The following is a 25,288-nucleotide window of genomic DNA, read 5'->3' on the forward strand; positions in this document are numbered from 1 at the left end:
CAGGGATATTTCAAAATAAACATGAAATGATAAAATACCCCTAATATTTGTGAGCAGTGTATTTTTATTTTTTTTATTTTTTTATTTTATTTATTCATTTTTAGAGAGGAGAGAGAGAGGGAGAGAGAGACAGAGGGGAGAGAGAGAGAGAGAGAAGGGGGGAGGAGCAGGAAGCATCAACTCCCATATGTGCCTTGACCAGGCAAGCCCAGGGTTTCGAACCGGCCACCTCAGCATTTCCAGGTCAACGCTTTATCCACTGCGCCACCACAGGTCAGGCTGAGCAGTGTATTTTTAAAAACCAAATGCTTAAATTCTTTTTTTCAGCAAATTACCACAAATGAGCAACTGGCAAAACATGGTCCATATAGCACTTTGTTATTGAGGAACCATGTGCACACACCTGAGCTCACCTGGTTACCTCAACCACACAGAGAGAAGCATCTCCACACACATTTGAAAGATGAAGAAGAAACCAGGGAACAAATATGTTAACTTGTCACCAGTGCTCTTAAGAAAATAAAAAAAAATTCTAGAGTTCAAATCTGAACCCAAATCTAACTCTAAAGCCACAGGGCCTGAGACAGGGAACAGCACACATTTAAGCAACACTAAAATTAAATAAATACATAAATTCAAAACAAAAATAATGCTTTTATAATTTAAAAAATCAGGTGTTCAGCTGCATTGTTTAATTAATACCCTAAGTAGTAAGTTCAAGACTCTTCCATAATTTTTTATTGTAAGATCAACCATTTCAAAAGAGGATATTAAATCTTTTCTGTCAGCCAGACAAACAAAGCATGTTTGGAAAGTTTAGTGCAATTCTACAGTTCACTACCGACATTTTCACTGCAATGAAAAAATCCTGCTCCTCACAATTCTTTTGGTAAGGAATGAAACTACACACTACGCATTAAGGATTCCAAGAAAATGAACCAGTTATCTTCTTTATGTAAAAAGCAATGTGCATCTGGAAGCAATTGACATAGTCAATCTGTACTTTAAAACCACATTAAACACAAGCTCCAGCTGCACTAACGAGGCATCTAGAGGCTTCCAGCAGCGAACACTCTGTGGTTATATAAGGCTTGGTTCAAAAAAGAAGTTCTGACCAAATGTACTGTACACAGCCACTAAACATCAATTATAAGAAATAAGCCATCATAAAGTTTCAATTTTGGATATAATTCAAAGGAAAAATAGGGTGAGAATTTGTGGTGTACAAAGAAATAGGAGACAGAAAGGAGAATTTTAAATAGCTAAGCATGCTTCTTCCAGCATTTAAAACTGCACTGTTCTAATGTCTTTTATCTTGACTGTCTGAACTTCTTACACCTAAAGAAATAACTTTGATTAATGAAATGCAGTCACTGTGGTACTTTAAAAGCTGCAATGCAGCTTAGTTAAAATGGACAACAGCAAAGAAATATTCGGGAAGCAGAATTACAATGTTAAAGTGTGTAATAATTATGGCATTAATAATAGATTACCAAACACTAATTAGCATAGGGTTTTTATGTTTCACCATGTATTCTCATAAACATCCTGTCATTTATTCCTCATTATAATCCTGGGAGGCAGACAGTTATTATCCATGTGAGAAATGGGGTCCTGGCTGGCTGGCTCAGTATTAGAGTGTCGACCCTGTGTGTGGAAGTCTTGGGTTCAATTCCTGGTCAGGGCTCACAGGTGAGGTGACCATGTGCTTCAATTCCCCCTTCCTTCTCTCTCTCTCTCTCTCTCTCTCTCTCTCTCTCTCCTTCTCTTTCTCTTCCCCTCCCACAGCCATGGCTCAATTGATTTGAGCAGGTTGACCCCAGGCCCTGAGGATGGCTCTATCAAACTTCCACTTCAGGCACTAAAAGTAGCTCAGCTGCAGGCATTGGCCCCAGATGGGGGTCGCCAAGTAAATCCCGGTCAGGGCACATGCGGGAATCTATCTCTGTATCTCCCATCCTCTCACTTAGGAAAAAAAAATGAAAACAAAAGAAAAAAAGAAACAGGATAAAAAAGGTTAAATAACTTGCCAAAGACCAAGTAATTCAGTAATTCAGTATCTTGAATTCAAATAACCACAGTAAATTCACTCTCTCCAACTTGGACATGAGTCTAAGAGTAAGGATTTAAGGGCAGGACAGCAACACAATAAAAAGCACATGGTCTTGGTCCTGGCCGGTTGGCTCAGTGGTAGAGCGTCGGCCTGGCGTGCAGAAGTCCCGGATGTGATTCCCGGCCAGGGCACACAGGAGAAGCGCCCATTTGCTTCTCCACCCCCCTCTCCTTCCTCTCTCTCTCTTTCCCTCCCGCAGCCGAGGCTCCATTGGAGCAAGGATGGCCCGGGCGCTGGGGATGGCTCCTTGGCCTCCGCCCCAGGCGCTAGAGTGGCTCTGGTCGCAACAGAGCGATGCCCCGGAGGGGCAGAGCATCGCCCCCTGGTGGGCAGAGCGTCGCCCCCTGGTGGGCATGCCGGGTGGATCCCGGTCGGGCGCATGCGGGAGTCTGTCTGACTGTCTCTCCCTGTTTCCAGCTTCAGAAAAAAAAAAAAAAAAAAAAGCACATGGTCTCAGTCAGACCCAGACTTGAAGCTTAAGTTTTGCTGCTTATCTAGCTGTGCAACCTCAGACATGTCACTTGACTTCTCTGAGCCTTTATCAATCAGTGGGAATACTACCATTTACCTCATAATTTTTAGCAGAGGGTACTTTTATTCTTAAGAAAGATACTTTTAAATAATATACTTGCTTTTTATAATAATATTCTTAATGTTTATTCTATTGATTTTAGAGAGAGAAAGGGAGAGAGCAGGAGAGAGACAGGAAAATTGGTTTCTGTATGTGCCCTGACTGAGGATCAAACCTGCAACCTCCATGCTTCAGGAAAATGCTCGAACCAACCAAGCTATCTGCCTAGGGCATAAAATAATATATTTTCATCTAAATACAGTACTATTCAAACATACATCTATTTTTACCAGATGCCCACTCCAATGGCAACAATAAAAAATTACTTTCCTCTACCAGGCCCAAATTAGCTGTTACTTTGTACAGACAAACACACATGTGGTTAGCACGTGGTTATTTCAGCAGCTGTAATCAGCACCCTCAGAAGTCACGGCTGGTGGCAAAGCAAAGCTAAAAGCGGATTTCAATACTGAACATGATTTGAGTCCAAATTACATAAAACCAAAATGACCATCATTTGTGTTTTCCCTTAGTACTTCCATCCAGGCGTCCCCAAAAGTTTGTGAAAACGACAGGCTGTTGCCATGTTACATGGTCCTATTAACTTCATGTTTAGAGTGACTGAAACAACAGTCTGAATATATAGTTAATAATATCTTCCTGACCAGGATTTCAGATTTCTTCCCACCCATTTCAAAAATCCTGTGTTCTCAAATAGAGGAAGCCCCTGGTAGTTTCTTGGTAAATTGTTTTTGAAAGAAAGGAAAGGAAAAAGAGAAAATGAGGAAAGGGAAGAGGGAGAGAGGGAGAGAGGGAAAGAGAAATGGAGCAGGCTGTGCTAGTTGGTGGGGGGGGGGGGGGAGAAGCTAAGATTAAGAGAATCCCTAGCCTAAAGGAGCTGAGAGTGTCAAGAACACTAATTTAAATGGATTAAAAACATAAATGTAATTAAAACAGGAACACAACAGAAGGAAACACTGCTCCTATAGAGGAGCCACGGAAAGCTCCAAAGAGCAGAAGACCCTAGCTGGCTGTGTCAGGACCTGAACAGCCCAACTGAAGAGTCTAGAAGGAAAACGTGAAAGGAGAAAGGAAAGTGGAAGAGAGTGTTCCTGATAAAGGATGAAGAAAGAGGGAACCAAAAGGTGAGAATCAACAGAAGTAGTTGGTGGCACAGTAGATAGAGCACTGGACTGGGACTGGGACACAGAGGACCCAGGTTTGAAACCCCAAGGTCAATGGCTTGAGTGTGGGCTCACCAGCTTGAGCGTGGGATCATACACATGACCCCATGGTTGCTGGCTTGAGCCCAAAGGTCACTGGCTTGAAACCCAAAGTTACTGGCTTGAGCAAGGGGTCCCTCGCTATGCTGGAGCCCCCCCCCCAGGTCAAGGTACATATGAGAAAGCAGTCAATGAACAACCAAGGTGCCGCAATGAAGAACTGATGCTTCTCATCTCTCTCCCTTCCTGCCTGTCTGTCCCTATGTATCCCTCTCTCTGTCTCTCTCTCTGTATCACTTGCAAAAAAAAAAAAAAAAAAAAAAAAGCTATCTTCAAAGATCTAACAACTTAAAGTTTTTTGTTTTATTAAAAAGAAGCCCAGCCCTGGCCAGACAGCTAGGTTGGTTAGAGCATTGTCTCAAAGCACAGAGGATGCCAGTTTGATCCCTGGTCAAGGCACATACAGAAACAGCCCGATGTTCCTTCCTGTCTCTGTCTCTCTTTTTCTCTCTGTCTCTCTCTCTGTCTCCTTTCCTCTCTCACTATAACCAATAATATTCTTTTTTAATTTTAAAAAGAAATCCTGTAACTTTTTAAAATGTTTATCATAGTGCTTTTCTACATCTGCACTATAGAGGTTCATCAAACAATGTCATTTCACGTTATTAAATGATTACAGGCAGTTCCCAGATTATGAACAAGATAGGTTTTGTAGGTTTTTTCTTTTTTGTGTGTGACACAGACAGAGACAGACAGACAGGGAGAGAGATGCATCAATTCTTCATTGTAGCACCTTAGTTGTTCATTGATTGCTTTCTCATATGTGCCTGACCGGGAGTGGGGGGGAGGCTACAGCAGAGAGAGTGACTCCTTGCTCAAGCCAGCAATCTTTGGGTTCAAGCCAGCGACCATAGGTCATGGCTATGATCCCATGTCCGAGTCAGTGACCCCACGCTCAAGCCAGCGAGCTTGGGGTTTCGAACCTAGGCCCTTTGCGACCCAATCCAACACTCTCCACTGCGCCACCGCCTGTTTAGGCTGTCGATTTGTTCTTAGATTGAATCTGTAAGTTGAAACAGGTATATTTACCTATTAAATGCAACTAAGACAGATGTTTGTCTACACATAGAATTTATTTTTACTTTTCTGTGCATATAAATGCTTAAACATTTTCAAACCTACAGAACCTCTCTAGTTTGTAACCCAGGGACTGCCTATATTAAATTAATCAGTGCCTGACCAGGCGGTGGCACAGTGGATACAGCGTCGGACTGGGATGTGGAGGACCCAGGTTTGAGACCCCAAGGTCGCAAGCTTGAGTGCGGGCTCATCTGGTTTGAGCAAAGCTCACCAGTGTGGACCCAAGGTCGCTGGCTTGAGCAAGGGGTTTCTGTTGTAGCTCCCCAGAAAGCAATCAATGAACAACTAAGGTATCACAATGAAAAAATAATGATTGATGCTTCTCATCTCTCTCCATTCCTGTCTGTCTGTTCCTATCTATCCCTCTCTTTGTCTCTGTAAAAATTAATTAATTAATTAATTAATCAGTAAAGCTATATCAAATAAGTCAGCCAAAGGACTACAGCTAGTGCTCGACTTACAACCACGATTGGTTTCGACAGACCAGTCCTAACACGATTTGGTTGTAAGTTGAGTAGGCTATATGTACAGTACTTTGAAATGATGTTATAAAAAATCTTTAAAGTCATATTTTATCATAATTTTCTTTCATTATTGTTATATATCATAATTTTCTTTGTTCATTTTATGCCATTTGTATCATCTCTACACCATTTTGTTTCTTATTTTTACATTCGTCAGGTTTAAGTAAAAACACTGCATTACCAGTACAACTGGTTTATTATTTGCAAAACATACAAAATTACAAAATACAGGTGCATACAAAAATACAAAATACAGGTGTAAAAAATACCACAGGAAACATTTTCCCAATTGCAAAACATATCAAAATATATAAACATGTATGAAACATTTTATTGGCCAGCACTATCATAAGCCCAGCTGGGCAACGCTTGTGCTACCAGACGCGGAGCAGTCGTGGCTAGCTATTGTGGCCCTAAAGTCGAATAGTTGTCAGTTGCATAGGTTATCAGTCGATCAATACCTGTATAGGGAAAATGTAGAATTTCGTTGGAAGACCAACTACTTTTTCTAGCAAGTCATTTTTATCAAACACAGGTAAACAGTAACTATTAATTAGCATTTCATAAGTTTGTACTGAGAAAAATGGAGGTAGTAGATCCTGCCTTTCTCAGATGAGGTTCTGTTATAAACTTGGCAGCTAGAAAAAATACAGTAGAAACTTCCAGAACATTACATTATCATATAGAAAACAAACATGTATAGTCCCAACTTTCTGCAATTTTCCAAAACCTCTCTTAAATAAAAATGATCAGGAACAAAAATCTATAAAATTAATATTTCACGAATATTATCTAAAAACATGTTATAAGAATGAAAATGCCTTCTTTTTTTTCAAAAACCGCTTTTAATTCACAGTCTTAATGTCAAACTCATTATTTATAACTATAACATTTAGATCAGTTCTCTATGATCTGTTCTTAAAACTGTATTAGTATCTGACATTGATTATTCCTAACACTATACTTACATAAGATAAACATAAAATAAAGTACTTACACCACTCCCAGCATACCGAACAATAAATAATAGATTCTCCTGACAGGGCTTTGATGACCTGGCAAAGCCCTAGTGCTTTCAGCCCAAGTCATATAAAACCATAAATCACTCTTTATTTTATAGAACATTTCAAAATGGATTCCTGATCTCTACCTTGAAAGTCATTTCATGTGTTATTACTAGTGAAGACCAGAATGGAAAGAAAATTACAGAGAACTAGAAAATTTACTGTGACTTTATATATCTATATATATATATATAAAGAATAAGCTATTTCTTTTGGAAAAAAAAGTAGAATTATGGCAAGGAAAAACTTGTGAATACAACAAGCTCTTAGAGAGCCATAACCTTTACATTAAACAAGCCTATGTCCAGACCTGCAGCACCATGCTACACAAACCATGAGCAGTGTGGGGTACAGAACTGCCTCAAATGAGCAACACGAAGGTAAAATTACAGTTAGCTCTCGTCACAGCCACTCAAAACAAATAACATCAGAACATTCGACAGAAACCAAATTTCAAGTAGTTTTATTGAATTCAAGCAGTCTGTTTATTAGTATTAAGCTATAAATTGAAAGTTTTAATCTTCTATTTATTTTTTAGTGATTACCATAAAATGAAAAAAATGTCAATAAAGCAACCTAGGTGACTACCAAGATGTACAGATAAAAATAGCTTTTGAAGGACACCTGAAGATGGCAGCGGAGTAGGCAGTTGCACAGACTCCCAGCTCTCACCACCAAACTGGAATACAAATCAATTTAGGAACAATCAGCGTGAAAAACCAACTCTGGACTACAAGAACAGCTCTCAAAAACCAAGGAGCAAATAAGAAGCCACAAAAAACCGAGTAGGGAGCACCTGAATCTCCCCTGCTTACAGAAACAGAGGGGGGTGAGGCTCAGAGCCCAGAAGGGCTCTCACTCCAAGGAAAAGAGCAGAAAATACTGCTCCCAGCCACTTGCCTGGCGACCAGGGAGTGAGGTGTGTTGAAAGGGCAAGCTTGTCTTCCAAGTGGAAAGGGGATAGAGAGGGACGGTGAGGAGCAGAGGAATGCAGGGAAATACCTAAAAAGCTGACTCATCCAGTACTGGAGGCAGCCATAGCTGGGGGAGGGACTGATCCTTTAACAAAACAGAAGACTAAACTGCTTCCCAATCACAGATCTCCAGACATCTCTCCAGCTCCAATCAGCTGAACAAGATACAGCTGTAAACAAAAAGTGGGGAGGGGCTGTAACTCAGGTCTCCATGGAGATCTGAGATCCACCTCCCCCTACTAAAGCTAAGAAAACACCCTGCACTCAGAGAGATTAGTTGGTAGAAGTGGCCTTCAGAGTCTCAGGTTACACCCACCACATTCCTGGATACAGTTTTAAGGAAGACCCCTGCTAAGATCAGTAAACAAGAGTTAAACCTGTTAAGAAAACAAACAAATCAAAACTTCAAAGTCGCCCAAAACCAAAAGTGGAATACAAATAATAGCTGATGCCAACCCAAGAAGACCTAGAAATAACACAATTAAAAACTGTAGGCAGGCCCTGGCCGGTTGGCTCAGTGGTAGAGAATCCGCCTGGCGTGCAGGAGTCCCGGGTTCGATTCCCAGCCAGGAGAATCGAACACAGGAGAAGTGCCCATCTGCTTCTCCACCCCTGCCCCTCCCCTTCCTCTCTGTCTCTCTCTTCCACTCCCGCAGCCGAGACTCCATTGGAGCAAAGTTGGCCCGGGCGCTGAGGATGGCTACATGGCCTCTGCCTCAGGTGCTAGAATGTCTCTGGTTGCAATAAAGCGACGCCCCAGATGGGCAGAGCATGGCCCCCTGGTGAGCATGCCAGGTGGATCCCGGTTGGGCGCATGTGGGAGTCTGTCTGACTGTCTCCCCATTTCCAACTACAGAAAAATAGAAAAATAAAAAAATAAAACTGGAGGCAGACACCAAGCCTAGACTCAACCAGCTCTACAAGTAAAACACCGAAACACAGACATAATGAGAAGACAAAGAAGTGCAATCCAAATGAAACCGCAAGAAAAACCTTCAGGAGTTGAACTGAGTGATATGGAAATAACCAAACATCTGGATGCGGAGTTCAAAATAATGATTGTAAGGATGCTTAGGGATCTTAGAACAACAATGGATGTTCATTACAAAGACCTGAATAAATAAATAGCAAGTGTAAAAAAGGATGTTGAAATATTAAAAAAGGATCAGTCGGAGATGACAAACACAATATCAGAAATGAAGACCACAATGGAAGGAATTAAAAACAGGATGGATAGCCTGACCTGTGCTGGCACAGTGGATAAAACGTCAACCTGGAAATGCTGAGGTGGCCGGTTCAAAACCCTAGGCTTGCCTGGTCAAGGCACATATGGGAGTTGATACTTCCTGCTCCTCCCTTCTCTCTCTCTCCTCTCTAAAATGAATAAAGTCTTAAAAAAAAAAGAGTAAAAAAAAAAAAGATTAAAAAACATACTTAATGGGCAAAAAATTAAAAGCAATCCCCTTAAGATCAGGAACAAGGCAGGGGTGCCCCCTTTCACCACTCTTATTCAACATAGTCCTGGAAGTCCTAGCCACAGCAATCAGAGAAGAAGAAGAAATAAAAGGCATTCAAGTTGGAAAAGAAGAAGTAAAACTATCATTATTTGCAGATAATATGATATTATATATAGAAAACCCTAAAGTCTCAGTCAAAAAACTATTGGACCTGATAAGTGAATTCAGCAAGTTGGCAGGATATAAAATTAATACTCAGAAATCAGAAACATTTTTATACGCCAACAATGAACAATCAGAAAGAGAAATTAAGGAAACAATCCCCTTCACTATTACAACCAAAAAAATAAAGTACCTAGTAGTAAATTTAACCAAGGAGACTAAAGACTTGTACTCGGAAAATTATAAAACATTGATCAAAGAAATCAAGGAAGATACAAACAAGTGGAAGCACATACCATGCTCATGGTTTGGAAGAATAAACATCATTAAAATGTCTATATTACCCAAAGCAATCTATAAATTCAATGCAATACCAATTAAAATACCAATGACATACTTCAAAGATATAGATCACATATTCTAAAAATTTATATGGAACCAAAAAAAAAAAAAAAAAAAAAAAAAAAAAACACGAATAGCCTCAGCAATCTTAAAAAAGAAGAATAAAGTGGGAGGTATCACACTTCCTGATATCAAGTTATACTACAAGGCCACTGTACTCAAAACAGCCTGGTACTGGCATAAGAACAGGCATATAGATCAATGGAACAGAACAGAGAACCCAGAAATAAACCCACAGCTCTATGGAAAACTGATAATTTGACAAAGGAGGTAAGGAAATACAATAGAGTCAAGACAGCTTCTTTAATAAATGGTGTTGGGAAAATTGGACAGCTACCTGCAAATAAATGAAACTATACCACCAACTTACACCATTCACAAAAATAAACTCAAAATGGATAAAAGACTTAAATGTAAGCCATGAAACCATAAGCATCTTAGAAGAAAACATAGGCAGTAAGCTCTCTGACATCTCTCGGAGCAATATATTTGCTGATTTATCTCCACGGGCAAGTGAAATAAAAGACAGGATAAACAAATGGGACTATATCAAACTAAAAAGCTTTTGCACAGCTAAAGACAATAAGAACAGAATAAAAAGACAAACTACACAATGGGAGAACATATTTGACAGTACGTCTGATAAGGGGTTAATAACCAAAATTTATAAAGAACTTATAAAACTTAATACCAGGAAGACAAACAATCCAATCCAAAAGTGGGCAAAAGAAATGAATAGACACTTCTCCAAAGAGGACATATAGATGGCCAATAGACATATGAAAAGATGCGCAACATCACTGATCATCAGAGAAATGCAAATTAAAACCACAATGAGATATCACCTCACACCAGTCAGAATGACGCTCATCAACAAAACAACACAGAATAAGTGCCTGCGAGGATGTGAAGAAAAGGGAACCCTCCTGCACTGCTGGTGGGAATGCAGACTGGTGCACCACTGTGGAAAACAGTATGGAGATTCCTCAAAAAATTGAAAATTGAACTGCCTTTTGACCCAGCTAACCCACTTTTAGGAATATACCCCAAGAACACCATAGAACGGCTCCAAAAGGAGAAATGCAACCCCATGTTTATGGCAGCATTGTTCACAATAGCGAAGATCTGGAAACAGCCCAAGTATCCATCAGAGGACAAGTGTATTAAAAAGCTTTGGCACATATATACTATGGAATACTACTCAGCCATAAGAAATGATGACATCGGATCTTTTACAATAACATGGATGAACCTTGATAACATTATACAGAGTGAAATAAGTAAATCAGAAAAAACTAAGAAGTATATGAATCTATACATAGATGGAACATAAAAATGAGACTCGGAGACATGGAGAAGAATGTGATGGTAACGGAGTGGGGGGGAGGAGGGGGATGGGACAGGAAGGAGAGAGGGGGTGGGGGGAGGAGAGGGGCACAAAAAAAAACCAGATAGAAGGTGACGGAGACAATTTGACTTTAGGTGAGGGGTATACAGCATAATCAAATGTCAAAATAATCTGGAGATGTTTTCTCTCAACATATGTACCCTGATTTATCAATGTCACTGCATTAAATTTAATTTTAAAAATAGCTTTTAAATTGACGGTTATTTTAATTCACTTTGACCAACTAAAATACCAAACATATTAGTATAGTAATTTAATATCTCTGGATTTATTCTCCATAGAAAATACTGTTATTAATAGCTATGTAATTTAGAATTTTAGAAGCATATACTGCCATCAAAATATGTACTTGCAAAATTCATGTTAATTTTTAAAAATTTATAGAGGGAGCTTTTAGGAGTGTCTAATAACAAGAACACTGTTTTAATGTTCATAACACTGAACTAAGTGTCGGGAAAAATGAATTCTTGTTTTCAGGTTCACACTCAACAGTTAGAAAGCCACTTAAATGCTCTGAAGTTCAGCTTTCTTAGACATATCCTTATAGATAAAATGAAGGGCTGGAAATTAGTGACCCATAAGGTTTGTGAAAAACACATGAAAATATGTTCAACGTCACTATCATTGGGGAAATGCAAATTAACACCATAATGAAACATCACCTGGAACACCAGAATAGCTATTCTCAAAATGAGAGAAAATAACAAGTGTTGGTGAAGATGTAGAGAATTAGTGCATTGTTGGGTGGGAATGTAAACTAGTGTCACAAATATGGAAAACAGTATGGTGACAAATGGTAACTAGACTTATCGTGGGGATCATTTCATAATGTACATAAATATTGAATCACTAGGATACACAACTGAAACTAATAGGATATTGTATGATATTTATAATTCATTAAATTAAATTAAAAGCACAGAAATGTGAAAAAATTAAAATTTACACAGGATTCTGGGAAGATGGCATTAGCCACAATATGACAGAACTCCCCCAAGACCTCCATGAAAACAGTAAACCCAGGAATACCAAAATACCATATACCCACAGACATCTACAACAAAGTTAGGTGACAAACTATCATGATGAACTCCAAATTACAAGTAGGTCATTTCAAGCCACCCAGATCCACAAAGTATCAGAAAGTGTGCAAGAAGAAGAATAAAAAAGGAAGACAGAGGCTGTTCTACCCGGCTGATCGCATCATGGAGGAGGAGGAGCTGGAGGCTCTGCGGAAGCAGAGGTTGGCCGAGCTGCAGGTGAAGCAGCACAACAGGACGCAAAGCACAGAGAAGCAGAAATGAATATCTTTTTATAAATAAAAATTTAAAAAAAAAAGGAAGACAAAGAAATCTGTGATAGCCCTGAGAGCCAGAGAACCACAAAATTGCTATCAAGCCTTCACTGTAAGCTTGGCAGGGCATTCTGAGAATGGTAGCAGGACCGGGGAGGGAACTTACAAGGTTCCAATCCGTGGAAGAGGGCAAAACTCTTGGGAGTGCTAGAGTGATGGGCAAATAAGGGGTGGAGTTGGGGCCTATGAATGTTAAGAAACCAGCAAACCAAACCCTCCTAGATAAATCCCTTAACTAAAGAGTAACGACTTGGAATCTAATCCAAATTCAGCATGAGAAAAACAAGGCAAAGGAAAAAAGAGGTCAATTCACAACTGGGGGGAGTTTAATACAGCCAGGAGATCTCAGATCCTAGGCTCTATGTTTTATTACTTTGTGAAAACACAGAAGAGAGAGATCTACAGCAGCAGAGTTAGGAAAGCCATCCTGATCCACATTCCCTATTAAAAACATGGAGATTGGGTGCTGCATCTCACCAGCATAACCCTGATCAACGAGAGCATCAGGTTTTGATGCCAACAATGCTAACTCCCCACAACGAAGCAACTGCTAAACTAGGGCACACTGATCTAATCGTGATAGTATAAGATATTTTTTCACTTGGAAGAATCCAACAAGCTCAATCTAATACCTCAGCTTTAGTCAAAGGAACTCCAGTCTTCACAGCTTGGCCTAAGTCAAACTTACCTAGCTAGTAAGCCTTAGACCAGGGGTCCCCAAACTCTTTACACAGGGGGCCAGCTCACTGTCCTTCAGACCATTGGAGGGCCGGACTATAAAAAAAAACTATGAACAAATCCCTATGCACACTGCACATATCCTATTTTAAAGTAAAAAAACAAAACGGGAACAAATACAATATTTAAAATAAAGAACAAGTAAATTTAAATCAACAAACTGACCGGTATTTCAATGGGAACTATGCTCCTCTCACTGACCACCAATAAAAAAGGTGCCCCTTCTGGAAGTGCGGTGGGGGCCGGATAAATGGCCTCAGGGGGCCGCATGTGGCCAGCAGGCCGTAGTTTGGGGCCGCCTGCCTTAGATTCCACTTTTGTAAAATGGTGATAATTGTTTCTACCACAGACAGGATTATCAAGATAATCAGATGAGCTAATACATTTACAGGGTTTAGCACAGTATTTGGCATATAATGAATGCTAGAAAATATTTTCACATATTTAACAGTGTATTATAGGTACTGAAATTAATAATTGCCATCTATTTGGCTTAAATAGCTCAGGCCAAAGTAACATGTACTTCCTGACATGCCTGATATCTGTAGGTAAAACCTTATTTCTCTATCCTTTAGCTTGTATAAACTTTCCCATGATAATTACTTTAAATCTTATATAGGAAAGCAGCTAACAAATGTGCAAATTTCACTCATAGATACATGATCCAAAACATTTTAAAACAAGGTAAAATGACTGAAAATGCTAATAACCAAAGCCATTATAACTCAAAATAAACTTTGGGCTGAACAAAAAAATATGTAAGAACACTACCCAGCAGAAAAGAGCAGATGTTGGAACTTTTCTAAATGTGATATAAACCAAACCAGTCAGGTAGTATGACATGACCCACTTAAGCTCTTGGTGAAATCCAGTATGAGCTGAAACACTTCTGCTAAGCACCACCCTGGCCATCAATACGATAAGACTAAGACGAGCGCTCTCATAGCCATGGACGCTTTGAGAAATCAGCATCTGTGATAAATCATCATCCCTTCTTACACTGCCCTTTAATTAGATTATCTGAAAAGCAAAAAGACAATGAATGAATCAAAGTATCTCTACTTTCTTGGCTAAATAGCAAATACTGTATGTATGAACTGGGAACTGATGTTGTTCTTTAATCTATTTTACTTCTCAAGCTACTTACATACAAAGCAAGCACAACCCAACTTCTTAATTAAGACTCTGTACTGAAACTAAATAGCATATAATTTAGCATGAATCGATTATACAAAATTATGTGAAATTATAATTATATGAAATTATCATTGTTTCTGTGCGTTGGGATTTTATGTTAAACATGAGAATGTGCTGACGAGCAGCCACATTTGATTTTAATTGCTAAAGCCTGGGTTATTCAAAACAGCATGAGAACACTGGAGAAAATGACACGAGACCTGGCAAATAAAAACAATGCTGCAGAGGGGACTTTGGGAACAGATGTAGCTCTCTTAGCGGGACTGGCTCCAAGTTATGATTTACAGGAAGGGGTAAGCCCCTTCCAGAGTCTTCTCCAGAGTCACAGGACTTCCTTTTCTTTGTTAGGTACTGAGAGCAAGAAAAAACATAGTCGTCCTTCAATAATTACCTGAAAAATTGCAAAGCATTTTTCCAAAATCTGTAGACTTTCTTTAGTTCCTTTAGCATTCTCACATTAACAAGGAAGAGTTTCAGCCCTGGCCAGATGGCTCAGTTGGTTACAGCATCATCCCAAAGCACAGAGGTTGCCGGTTCAATCCCCAGTCAGAGCACACACAGTAACAGATCCATGTTCCTGTCTCTCTCTCTCACTCTTGTTCCTTTCTAAAAATCAACTACATTTCCTGAGCACCCACTGAGCATTTTACAGGAATTATTTCATCGACTCATCATTTAGAGATGAGAAAATTCAAACTTGGACGTTAAAAAACAGGAGAGGCATTGCTGATTCTAACCCAGTCTGTCTGATTTCTGAGCCTCGGTACGTCACTACATTTTACTGCTTAAAGGAGATACAGACATGTCAAAATAAATAAAACATATGGATGGTGTAGCGTTTATAAAAGTAAAGGACTTTTGAAATACCGTTTTCATTCCTAGACTTTAAAAGATTTTGCCCCTGGCTATCCCCCCTCAAAATGTGTAGATAGATAGCCAGACAGGCAGATAGATCTGTATACAAACAGAGAGGGGTCCGCGTGCTGCAGAGGAGAACACAGACTTCCTGTGCTCTGATCTGCGCGCAGGTCCCAACCCCACCTGCATGATCATGGCGAGTGGCTCACAACTTCTTCGGCCACAGACACCATCTCATTAAATCTTAACCATAGCCACATGACTGATCGCTTTTCTTTCCGCCATTCTTATCTGTTTTGCTGTTGAAGAAACTTGGTAAGGTGAAATAAGGTGCCTCAGGTGACGGAATAGTTAAGTGGCCAAGCCAGAACTCGAGCCTGTGTCTAACCCCTAGCTCCGTGTCCTGTCCCCAGTTTGTCACAGGTATCGCAGGGGCAAATGTAGGGCTCTCAGGAGGCTGGCTGAGAGCCTACAGTGGCGGGAGCCTCACCCTCTACTCCCTTTCTTTCTCTTCCCATAATCTCTCCTCCTCCTTAGAAACCCTATTAAGGCTGGCAGTGGAAGGATTTGCAATTCAAGGTTTATGCTAAACTGTCCAAAGCACCCACAGAAGCCTGGGAGCCTGCCTTAACCCTTTGTGTGTTTGTGTCTTTACTCTGGTGGCAAGGCGAAGTGGGTAGCTTTGAGCAAGTTCTTTCTGAACTTTTCCCTTTATCACTATAATCTTGAGTAAGGTTGTTGTGAAGGTTAGAAGTGATAAATATTCCAGGGCAGCGAGTTGATGGCCCTTATTTACCCTGCAGTGGGGTCTAAGAGAAAGCACACTGGGAGTCAGGAGGCCGAAATCTATTTCTCTCTTATTCTGTGACTTTGGGCACATGAGGCACTGTCTCTCCATAGTCACTAGGCGATCTCTAAGGACTCCTTTCCACTTCACTTTCTGTGTTTTTAAAATGAACATTATGAGGCCTAACCTGTGGTGGCGCAGTGGACAGACTCATCTACCTGGGATGCTGAGGTCGCTGGTTCAAAACCCTGGGCTTCCCTGGTCAAGGCACATACAGGAAGCAACTACTATGAGTTGATACTTCCTGCTTCTCCCCCCTCCCACTTTCATTCTGTCCCAGTAGAGCCCAAGCTCTACGTCGTCGATCAGGCATCCCTGATTAGACTTCCCCGTGCAGTGGGACACTCCTGCTTATTAGCAGGGCTAGCAGCCTCTTCGAGACTACTCTTGACGCGGCAATGAGGATGCTACTGTTAAATGCCACTAGTGGAAAGACACGACCGACACACAAATTAGTTGCAATAATCACACAGGCAATTTATTACTCACAAATCCTTTTGGTGTCCCTGGGTACAGCTTAAGGGGGCCCCGTCGGTGTGCTCCTCTCGGCTGGCTTTGGTCAGAGCTCAGAGTGGCGTGGAAATGGTCCACATCAACGTTGGAGTTTGGGCGACTACTGCAGCAGGGGGCCCCTCAGCTTTAGTACCTTTTCTGGCCAATGCCTTCTAATAGGTGTCAATCTACAGGATTGTCACCTCAAACCACCTTTTTTGGGAGTTCCTAGCAGGGAAACCCCTTTATGTCAATCTACTGAAATGTTTACATTAAACCACTTTTTAAGATGTTCTTATTTTCATTAATTTACAAAGTTAATGTAAATAACACCAAGCCACTTCTTATCTATGTATAATTTCACAAACATACTAACTGGGCTCTGCTTGTAAGTCAGAGTCTGTTTATTACAGTTATGGCACTAAGCCACTATATTAATTCCTATCCAATTGGCATAACTTTACTTAATTTTAATAATTATTTTTAATATCCTCTTAATTACTTTTATATAGCTTCCATATTTTTATATTTCTATATATTTAATTACTATAGCCTTATATTACTACAACACATTCTCTTTCTCTTTCCACAAATCAATAAAATTCTAAAAAAAAATGAAATAATGAAAGCTTCTTTAAAAAAATCTAACTGGACAGAATTAAATGACATAAAAAGTGAAAGAGCCTTATCTTTCCCTATTCAGTACACTCCCCCAAGGTAACACTTCTTACCACTTTGTGTCCTTTCTTTGTTTTCTGTGTATTTTTAAAATATACGGGTATTTGTAAATAGATCTATACACAGGGAAGAGAAAAAGTAGATTTAAAATTGTTCACATGGATAATAGTACAAGAATTAGTAAATAATAATAATATAAGAATAAACTGGGCCCTGGCCGATTGGCTCAGCGGTAGAGCATCGGCCTGGCGTGCGGGGGACCCGGGTTCGATTCCCGGCCAGGGCACACAGGAGAAGTGCCCATTTGCTTCTCCACGCCCCCCTCCTTCCTCTCTCTCTCTTCCCCTCCCGCAGCCAAGGCTCCATTGGAGCAAAGATGGCCCCGGCGCTGGGGATGGCTCCTTGGCCTCTGCCCCAGGCGCTAGAGTGGCTCTGGTTGCGGCAGAGCGACGCCCCGGAGGGGCAGAACATCGCCCCCTGGTGGGCAGAGCTTCGCCCCTGGTGGGCGTACCGGGTGGATCCTGGTCGGGCACATGCAGGAGTCTGTCTGACTGTCTCTCCCCATTTCCAGCTTCAGAAAAAAAAAAAAAAAAAGAATAAACTGTTTCATGCACTCACAACTGTAAACGTACTTTTGCCCCACACTGGAGGTATGGGTGTATTTCACACAATGATTCCAAACAAATGAACTGTTTCATGAAACTATATTTATCCTTACTTTATGTAATTAATATATGCTGATATATTCTATTCTACATCTTTTTTTTAAACACTGGAATTGATTTCGTAACCCAAAAATAGGTGGCATCTTGCAATTAAAAAAAAACAAAACACAAAACGTCTGCCCTAGACCATGGGTCCATGGGTGTCTGGAAATCCAGGCAGGGGAAGTATGGACATCCTGGGATGTTAGAACTATATATAGGCTTCCTGGAAGAGGATTCCGTGAAATTCTATAAGGGAAATCTGCTGGAACAGAATCTGGCATAAATAGGTATGTGGTAAATACCAGCTTCTCTGACACCGCCTGCAGAATACTAGCCCTCCAACGTTTAAAGACGTGTAGCTACTCCTCCACCAACATCAAGGAGACACATTACCTATATGAGAAAAGCAGCTTGTCGTTTTTGAGAAAAATAGATTTTTATGAGCCATTTCTATAGGACATTTTGCAAAGTATATTAAACACTGACCTGACATCTTAGAACAGGGGTCCCCAAACTACGGCCCGCGGGCCACATTCGGCCCCGAGGCCATTTATCTGGCCCCTACCGCACTTCCGGAAGGGGCACCTCTTTCATTGGTGGTCAGTGAGAGGAGCATAGTTCCCATTGAAATACTGGTCAGTTTGTTGATTTAAATTTATTCAATACTTGTTCTTTATTTTAAATGTTATATTTGTTCCCGTTTTGTTTTTTTACTTTAAAATAAGATATGTGCAGTGTGCATAGGGATTTGTTCCTAGTTTTTTTATAGTCCGGCCCTCCAATGGTCTGAGGGGCAGTGAACTGGCCCCCTGTGTAAAAAGTTTGGGGACCCCTGTCTTAGAAGGACGATACAGAGCTCGCCATTTCTCAAGGACCGGGTCAGAATTATGCACACACGGTGGTCAATTTTCGAACTGGTAGATGCCTGCCTTAGAAGTCACCTAATTCAAATCTCTTACTTTGCAGATGAACAAAATGATGTCCCAAGACATTATACAATCTTCCAAAAGTCACTCAGGAAGCTCACGTGATTCCCGTTCTGCCCTGCAGCCCATTACTGTTTTATGTGGAGTGCTATCCAGCGGGGTGCTCGGGATTTAAGAGCAACAGCTTTGGCCCTGGCCGGTTGGCTCAGTGGTAGAGCGTCGGCCTGGCGTGCGGGGGACCCGGGTTCAATTCCCGGCCAGGGCACACAGGAGAAGTGCCCATTTGCTTCTCCACCCCCCCCCCTTCCTCTCTGTCTCTCTCTTCCCCTCCCGCAGCCAAGGCTCCATTGGAGCAAAGATGGCCCGGGCACTGGGGATGGCTCCTTGGCCTCTGCCCCAGGTGCTAGAGTGGCTCTGGTCACAACAAAGCTACGCCCCGGAGGGGCAGAGCATCGTCCCCTGGTGGGCAGAGCATCGCCCCCTGGTGGGCAGAGCATCGCCCCTGGTGGGCGTGCCAGGTGGATCCCGGTCGGGCGCATGCGGGGGTCTGTCTGACTGTCTCTCCCCATTTCCAGCTTCAGAAAAATACCAAAAAAAAAAAAAGAGCAGCAGCTTTTCTTATTCCCATGTGTGTTATTTTGGTTAACTCATTTCTTTCCTCATAATCTGTAGCAATAAGACTCCTATTCACGTGTTTATGCTCTTTAAAAACTATCTTAAACTAGTCTATTCCACAACCCATCTTGGAGGAAGAAGCCCAAAATATTGTGTATGGTCTTCAGAAAGCCAGAAATATGCAATGGAATGCCCACACTGGCTTATGAACAGCTCTGAGAACGCAACTGTCCTGAACCGCCAACAGTTCCCTGGAATAGGCAATATGGTCACCTGCACAAGGCCAGGCACTAGGTTTTCAGTAATTGTGGGTTGAAAACAGTGAAAAATGGACATCACTACCCTCAGTGGTCCCAGGCCACTGTGCTGTTTGATGGAGGTTTTTGCATTTTAGGTGTTAAAACTCTTTCCTTTCCAACAAGGATATGAACTGTCACATATCTAATGATATCCCCCCCAACACAGCTTCTCCAAAAGCTGATAACACTTCCTGTATCCTCTAATAAGATGCTTCTAATATAGTCTGAGAATGCCAGAATTATTTCTAAAGTAAGATTTAAAATGCCCTGAGAGCCTGAGTCCCCTGTCTAGAAAAGCATGAAGATATTACCACAGAGCTCTAGTAACTTCTGTACTGCCCGCTCTTCCGTAGAGTTGTTGGCTCTGCTGCAGGTTGGAGATCACACGGGTTGCCAGATAAGTCACCTCCCCTGAGGTGTCATGTTACTAAGACTATTTTTAACCTGAAGCCAATACTTCTCTACAACCCACAAAATGATTATTCAAATGTCTTTTTAAATCACAAAGTGTCTTGAAAATGACAACTGTGTACCCAAACTAAAGGCCACTTTCTAGATACTTGTCACATATCTATCTGTGTTCTCTCCACTAAGACTCCAGTTGGTTCTCCTTCTTTATACTCTCTATGCTTCAAGTATGTTATCTTATTCCTCTGCCTGAATCTCTGGGTGTTCCAGAGATATTTCCTGTATTTCATAATCAGAAGGTAATGGGCTTCATAAGAAAATACATACAAAACTTCATTTTCCCATATCCCTCTAAAACATGATCTTAAGGAAAACCCTATATTATGAAAAATGGAAAGAAATACAAATTAATAAAAAACAAAGAGATTAAAAATATTTTCCATAGATGATTTTACTTAGAGAATCAAGTGCCTGTTGATGACTTCTTAACTAGGACTAAATCTGCTAAAAGAAAAACTGCATGTCTACAACACATCATCTATACACCATACTGTTTGTTTGCTCAACCACCCCAAGTCAGGTCTCCATCCATCTTCATTTATCCCTACACCCTCCTTAACCTGCCCCACAATCATATTGTTATCGGTGTCCATGAGCTATTTCTTTTCCTCTTTTTGGCATTGTTCTGCTCAATCAATCCTCTCCTCTCACCAAACCCTTCCCACCTGTCAGCCCATTCTCTCTGAGTCTCTATTTTGTGTGTTAGTTCATTTTGTTAATTAGATGGCACATACGAGTGAAATCATATGGTGCTTGTCTTTCTCTGCCTGGCTTATTTCACTTAGCATAATGTTCTCCAGGTCCATCCATGCTATCACAAAGGTAAGATTTCCTTCTTTTTCATGGCTACATAGTATTTCATTGTGTATATCAGGGGTCCCCAAACTGCGGCCCCCTGAGGCCATTTATCCGGCCCCCACCGCACTTTCGAAAGGGGCACCTCTTTCATTGGTGGTCAGTGAGAGGAGCACAGGATGCGGATGCTCCTGGAGTACTGTATGTGCTGGTGCTGCAAAGCACGGCGTCGCTCACGTACAGTACTACTTCCGGTGACACGGGATGCACGCGTCACGGCTCCGGAAGCGCGTCATATCACTTGTTACGGCTAGCAGTGACAAATATGGAACCAGACATTGACCATCTCATTAGCCAAAAGCAGGTCCATAGTTCTCATTGAAATACTGGTCAGTTCGTTAATTTAAATTTACTTGTTCTTTATTTTAAATATTGTATTTGTTCCTGTTTTGTTTTTTTACTTTAAAATAAGATATGTGCAGTGTGCATAGGGATTTGTTCATAGTTGTTGTTTTTTATAGTCCGGCCCTCCAACGGTCTGAGGGACAGTGAACTGGCCCCTGTGTAAAAAGTTTGGGGACCCCTGGTATAGATGTACCACAACTTTTTTATCCACTCATCCACTGATGGACACTTGGGCTGCTTCCAAATCTTGACTCTTGTAAATAATGCTGAAATAAACACAGGGGTGGATATATTCTTTTGAAATGGTGTTTTGAGTTTCTTCAAATAAATTCCCAGAAGAGGAACTGCTGGATCATAAGTCAGTTCCATGTTTACACTTTTTCAGGTAACTCCATACTGTCTAATTTTGTTAACCAATAAATTCAATTAAAAATTTTAAAAGGAGAAATTGATAAAAAAACATGAAAAGCTACATCTCGGCTTATTTCTCCATATTTCTAATACATGCATGATTAACTGCTTTTGTCAGTAAAACAGAATCTATGAAACACTGCTTTTCCCATGATTTACTCAAGCTAGTACATTTAGTAAACACATTTTATACGCGACTTTCAGCAAACTAATTCAGAAGACAAGTATTCCAAACATATTAAAAATAATTCCAATCAACTAATGATAAGAATTTTTGGACTCATTTATTTGGGAAATAGCTTTTATCCAATTTTCCCACTTTGACATATCTAAAAACAAAGCTTCATATCATAAATTTAAGCAATTTGCTTGATAAACTCAGAATATATTCACCATTAAGTAATCATGAAAAACTTAATTTTTTAAAGATTAACTTCAGATAAGTTTCTTGCCATACTTATAACATTACTCTTACTAGAGTAAATCGAAAATGAGTTACCAAATGCCTCCTAATGCAATTTTCTAGATCACTCAGAGTGTCTTACTACCTCTATCCTAACACACTCCAACACAATGGAGATAGTCCAAGGTTGTGAGGATTCCACACAGCTTACAAAGTGCTTACCATGGTCATTAGTAAATAATAAGCATTGGAAAAAAGGTAGCTTTTCTTTTACTACTGCCCTGGAAACAGGGCTGCTCCTACTGTTTGAGAAGACAAGAAACTGAATTTAATAACACAAAGGACAAGGTCTTATCCACAAGAGCTTCTCCAGCCTACCGCATTCTTCAAACAAGGGAAAACTCCACCCAACAATCTATTTACCCCCATCTAAAACCCACCCTTTAGGCTGTTAAAAAAAAAATACCACGTCCTGACAAACGTCCTCTGCCATGTGTTGGACGTGGAACTGGTCAACTAGTAATGGCAGAGGGGTTTCTGGCTCCACCCAAAACATGGAAAATAAACAGTGGGAAACAAGGGGAAGATAAAATCACACACCTGAACTGGAACTCACAGAAACTTGTTATCAACTCATTTAGCTGTGGGTAGTTTGGTTGATGGAAGAAAGCAAAATGCTTTATTTCTGCATTATAAAGCCGCAATAATGGCTACCTCGAAAAATGCAGTTCCCTAGACTTCTCTACACAATAGAAAAGAATCCGTTTCCTCGCCTTAGTAAACTGAAGCGTGCACGGGTAACAACTGAGCAGCTTTTAGAAAAACTGAGCATTTAGCTATATCCGAGCTTCACTGCACCCTAGAATTATATAAATACATGAAAAATTCCTATGGAATGGCGAGACAAAATGATGGGAAATATCACCTTGAAATCACCAAGGAGGGAATCATGTCATGCCGAAGGCGTCTCCATTGATAAAAATCCCAATCCTCCATTCTCATGACCCTGCAAACCCATCTCCCTGTAAGGAAATTACAGGAATCACCCGCAGCAACCAACCTCAGCATTCGGCATCGACCAGATCGACCCCTACTCAAATGGCGCTAGGCACCGCGGGCCAAGCCCCTCGCTAGAGCGGCCAGGTCCCGCGCTGCATCCATTCCCTACCTCACTTCCTTTCCGTCCTCCCTACCAGACTCAACCCCTGGCATTTCTGTCCAGCATTCGCAACTGACAAAGAAGGTAGGAACAGACAGACTTCCCATACTTTGTCCGGAAAGTCGAAGAGCCACACATACCCGTCCCTATCACGATCACATCAAACTCCGAAGGGAGACTATCCGCCATCTTGACAGGAACCGTGTCATGTGATTATTGCTGGTGGAAAGGAGATAGAGTTAAGTGTTGCTCCGGTAGAAAGCGGAAAAGGAAACAGTGCATTTTGGGTATTGTAGTTCTTAGCGGCGGGCCCCAGGAGTTGGCTACAGCGTTTATTTGTGCTGTTCGCACGAATGTTAGAAACTCAGTTCATTTTCCCGGCTGAGTACTGTAGCGTGTTTAGCCTGGCGATTTGAGGTAGAAAAGCAATGTCGATTTTTGCTACGATAGTCAGAATGACTATGGAAAGAACCTGACCCCTTGACAGCGATGAGGCAAAAATTGTTAGGGACACAAAGGACAGAGTGAAATTGAAAGAGGTTTGCTCTATGAACAAAGCAAATTTTTATTCCACCCTGGAAACCGTTTACTCCAATGTGTCTGTACTTTTGTCCTGCGCAGTAAAATTTTTCATACCAAGATTGTCAAACTGTATTCTGTATCTTTTTCATCTCTCTGTGTCCCCTGTGAAATCCCACGAAAAACACCTTGCTCTAATTTCACCAGCATGGAACTCACATCGAGTCTGTCCTTGTAGTTAGTTGGACATTGCTTGCAATACATAGCCACAAAATGAGCCTTAGAAAGGGGAAAAGATTTGAAAGCATAGTAGTTGCTGGATAAGCGTTTATTTAAGGTGACCAGTAGTCCTCCTTTAGGGAGGAGAATCCTTCCTTTGGAAGTTCTGCCCTCCCTTGAAAAGTGTCCTCATACATATTCTCCTTTTTGATATTGTAAGACTAATCTGTAAATGTCCATATTTGATCAATGCAGAGTCAATCCATTGCATGTGATGTGACGTATTTGTACTAAATGAGTACTTTTTTAATACACTTATTTTTTTAATTAAATTTTTACTAATTATAATGAGGGGACATCAATAAATTAGGGTACATATATTCAAAGAAAACATGTCCAGGTTATCTTGTCCTTCAATTATGTTGCATACCCATCACCCGAAGTCAGATTGTCTTCCGTCACATTCTATCTAGTTTTCTTTGTGCCCTCCACCCCTCCCCCTCTCCCTCTTTCCCTCCCACCCCCCACCCCGTAACCACCACACTCTTGTCCATGTCTCTAAGTCTCGTTTTTATGTCCCAGCAATGTATGGAATCATGCAGTTCTTGTTTTTTTTTTCTGATATACTTAGTTCACTCCATATAATGTTATCAAGATCCCACCATTTTGTTGTAAATGATCCGATGTCATCATTTCTCATGGCTAAGTAGTATTCCATAGTGTATATGTGCCACATCTACTTCATCCAGTCTTCTTTTTTTTTTTTTACAGTGATTAAAACTTTAAGCAAACTCTTGGCCAATACAGCAAGAATCCATAAAAGAGTAGTGTCCATAACATATTCACCAAGTCCAAGCTGGCACCAACACAATTCCAGATCCCTGCAAATGCAACCTAAACCCAGTTCAGTCCGTTAGGAGCTGTCACAAGGAGCAGGAGTCCAGGAAAAGTCCACATCCAGGAAAAGTCCGCATAGCACTGGAATTGTTGTCACAATTCTATACTTTGCAGCTCACGTCCAAGTCCCAATGTCCGCTGCTTCTAGCCGGTAAAAATTGAGGTAGACTGGAAAAGCCATCTGCAGCATGTGTGGAGATGGAGCTTCTGTTCTCCTCTGCCTGGAGAAATCAGACCAGGTTGCTTTTCCCTAGAGCTCCGCG

At 40.9% G+C, this 25,288-nt stretch overlaps 1 protein-coding gene across 1 annotated transcript in view; it reads right to left on the reverse strand.

Annotated features, from left to right (window-relative positions):
- Positions 1-23,603, reverse strand: part of CHM (CHM Rab escort protein) — a 185,730-nt gene extending 162,127 nt beyond the window's left edge. Inside the window, exon 1 of the mRNA XM_066356271.1 lies at positions 23,531-23,603. Within this exon, the coding sequence (XP_066212368.1) occupies positions 23,531-23,579 (49 nt within the window). The 5' untranslated portion in view covers positions 23,580-23,603. The remainder of the gene's footprint in view (positions 1-23,530) is intronic.
- Between the last annotated feature and the right edge of the window lie 1,685 nt (positions 23,604-25,288).

The sequence above is a fragment of the Saccopteryx leptura genome, chromosome X (genome assembly GCF_036850995.1).
Source record: "Saccopteryx leptura isolate mSacLep1 chromosome X, mSacLep1_pri_phased_curated, whole genome shotgun sequence".
In the NCBI taxonomy this organism is placed as follows: domain Eukaryota; kingdom Metazoa; phylum Chordata; class Mammalia; order Chiroptera; family Emballonuridae; genus Saccopteryx; species Saccopteryx leptura.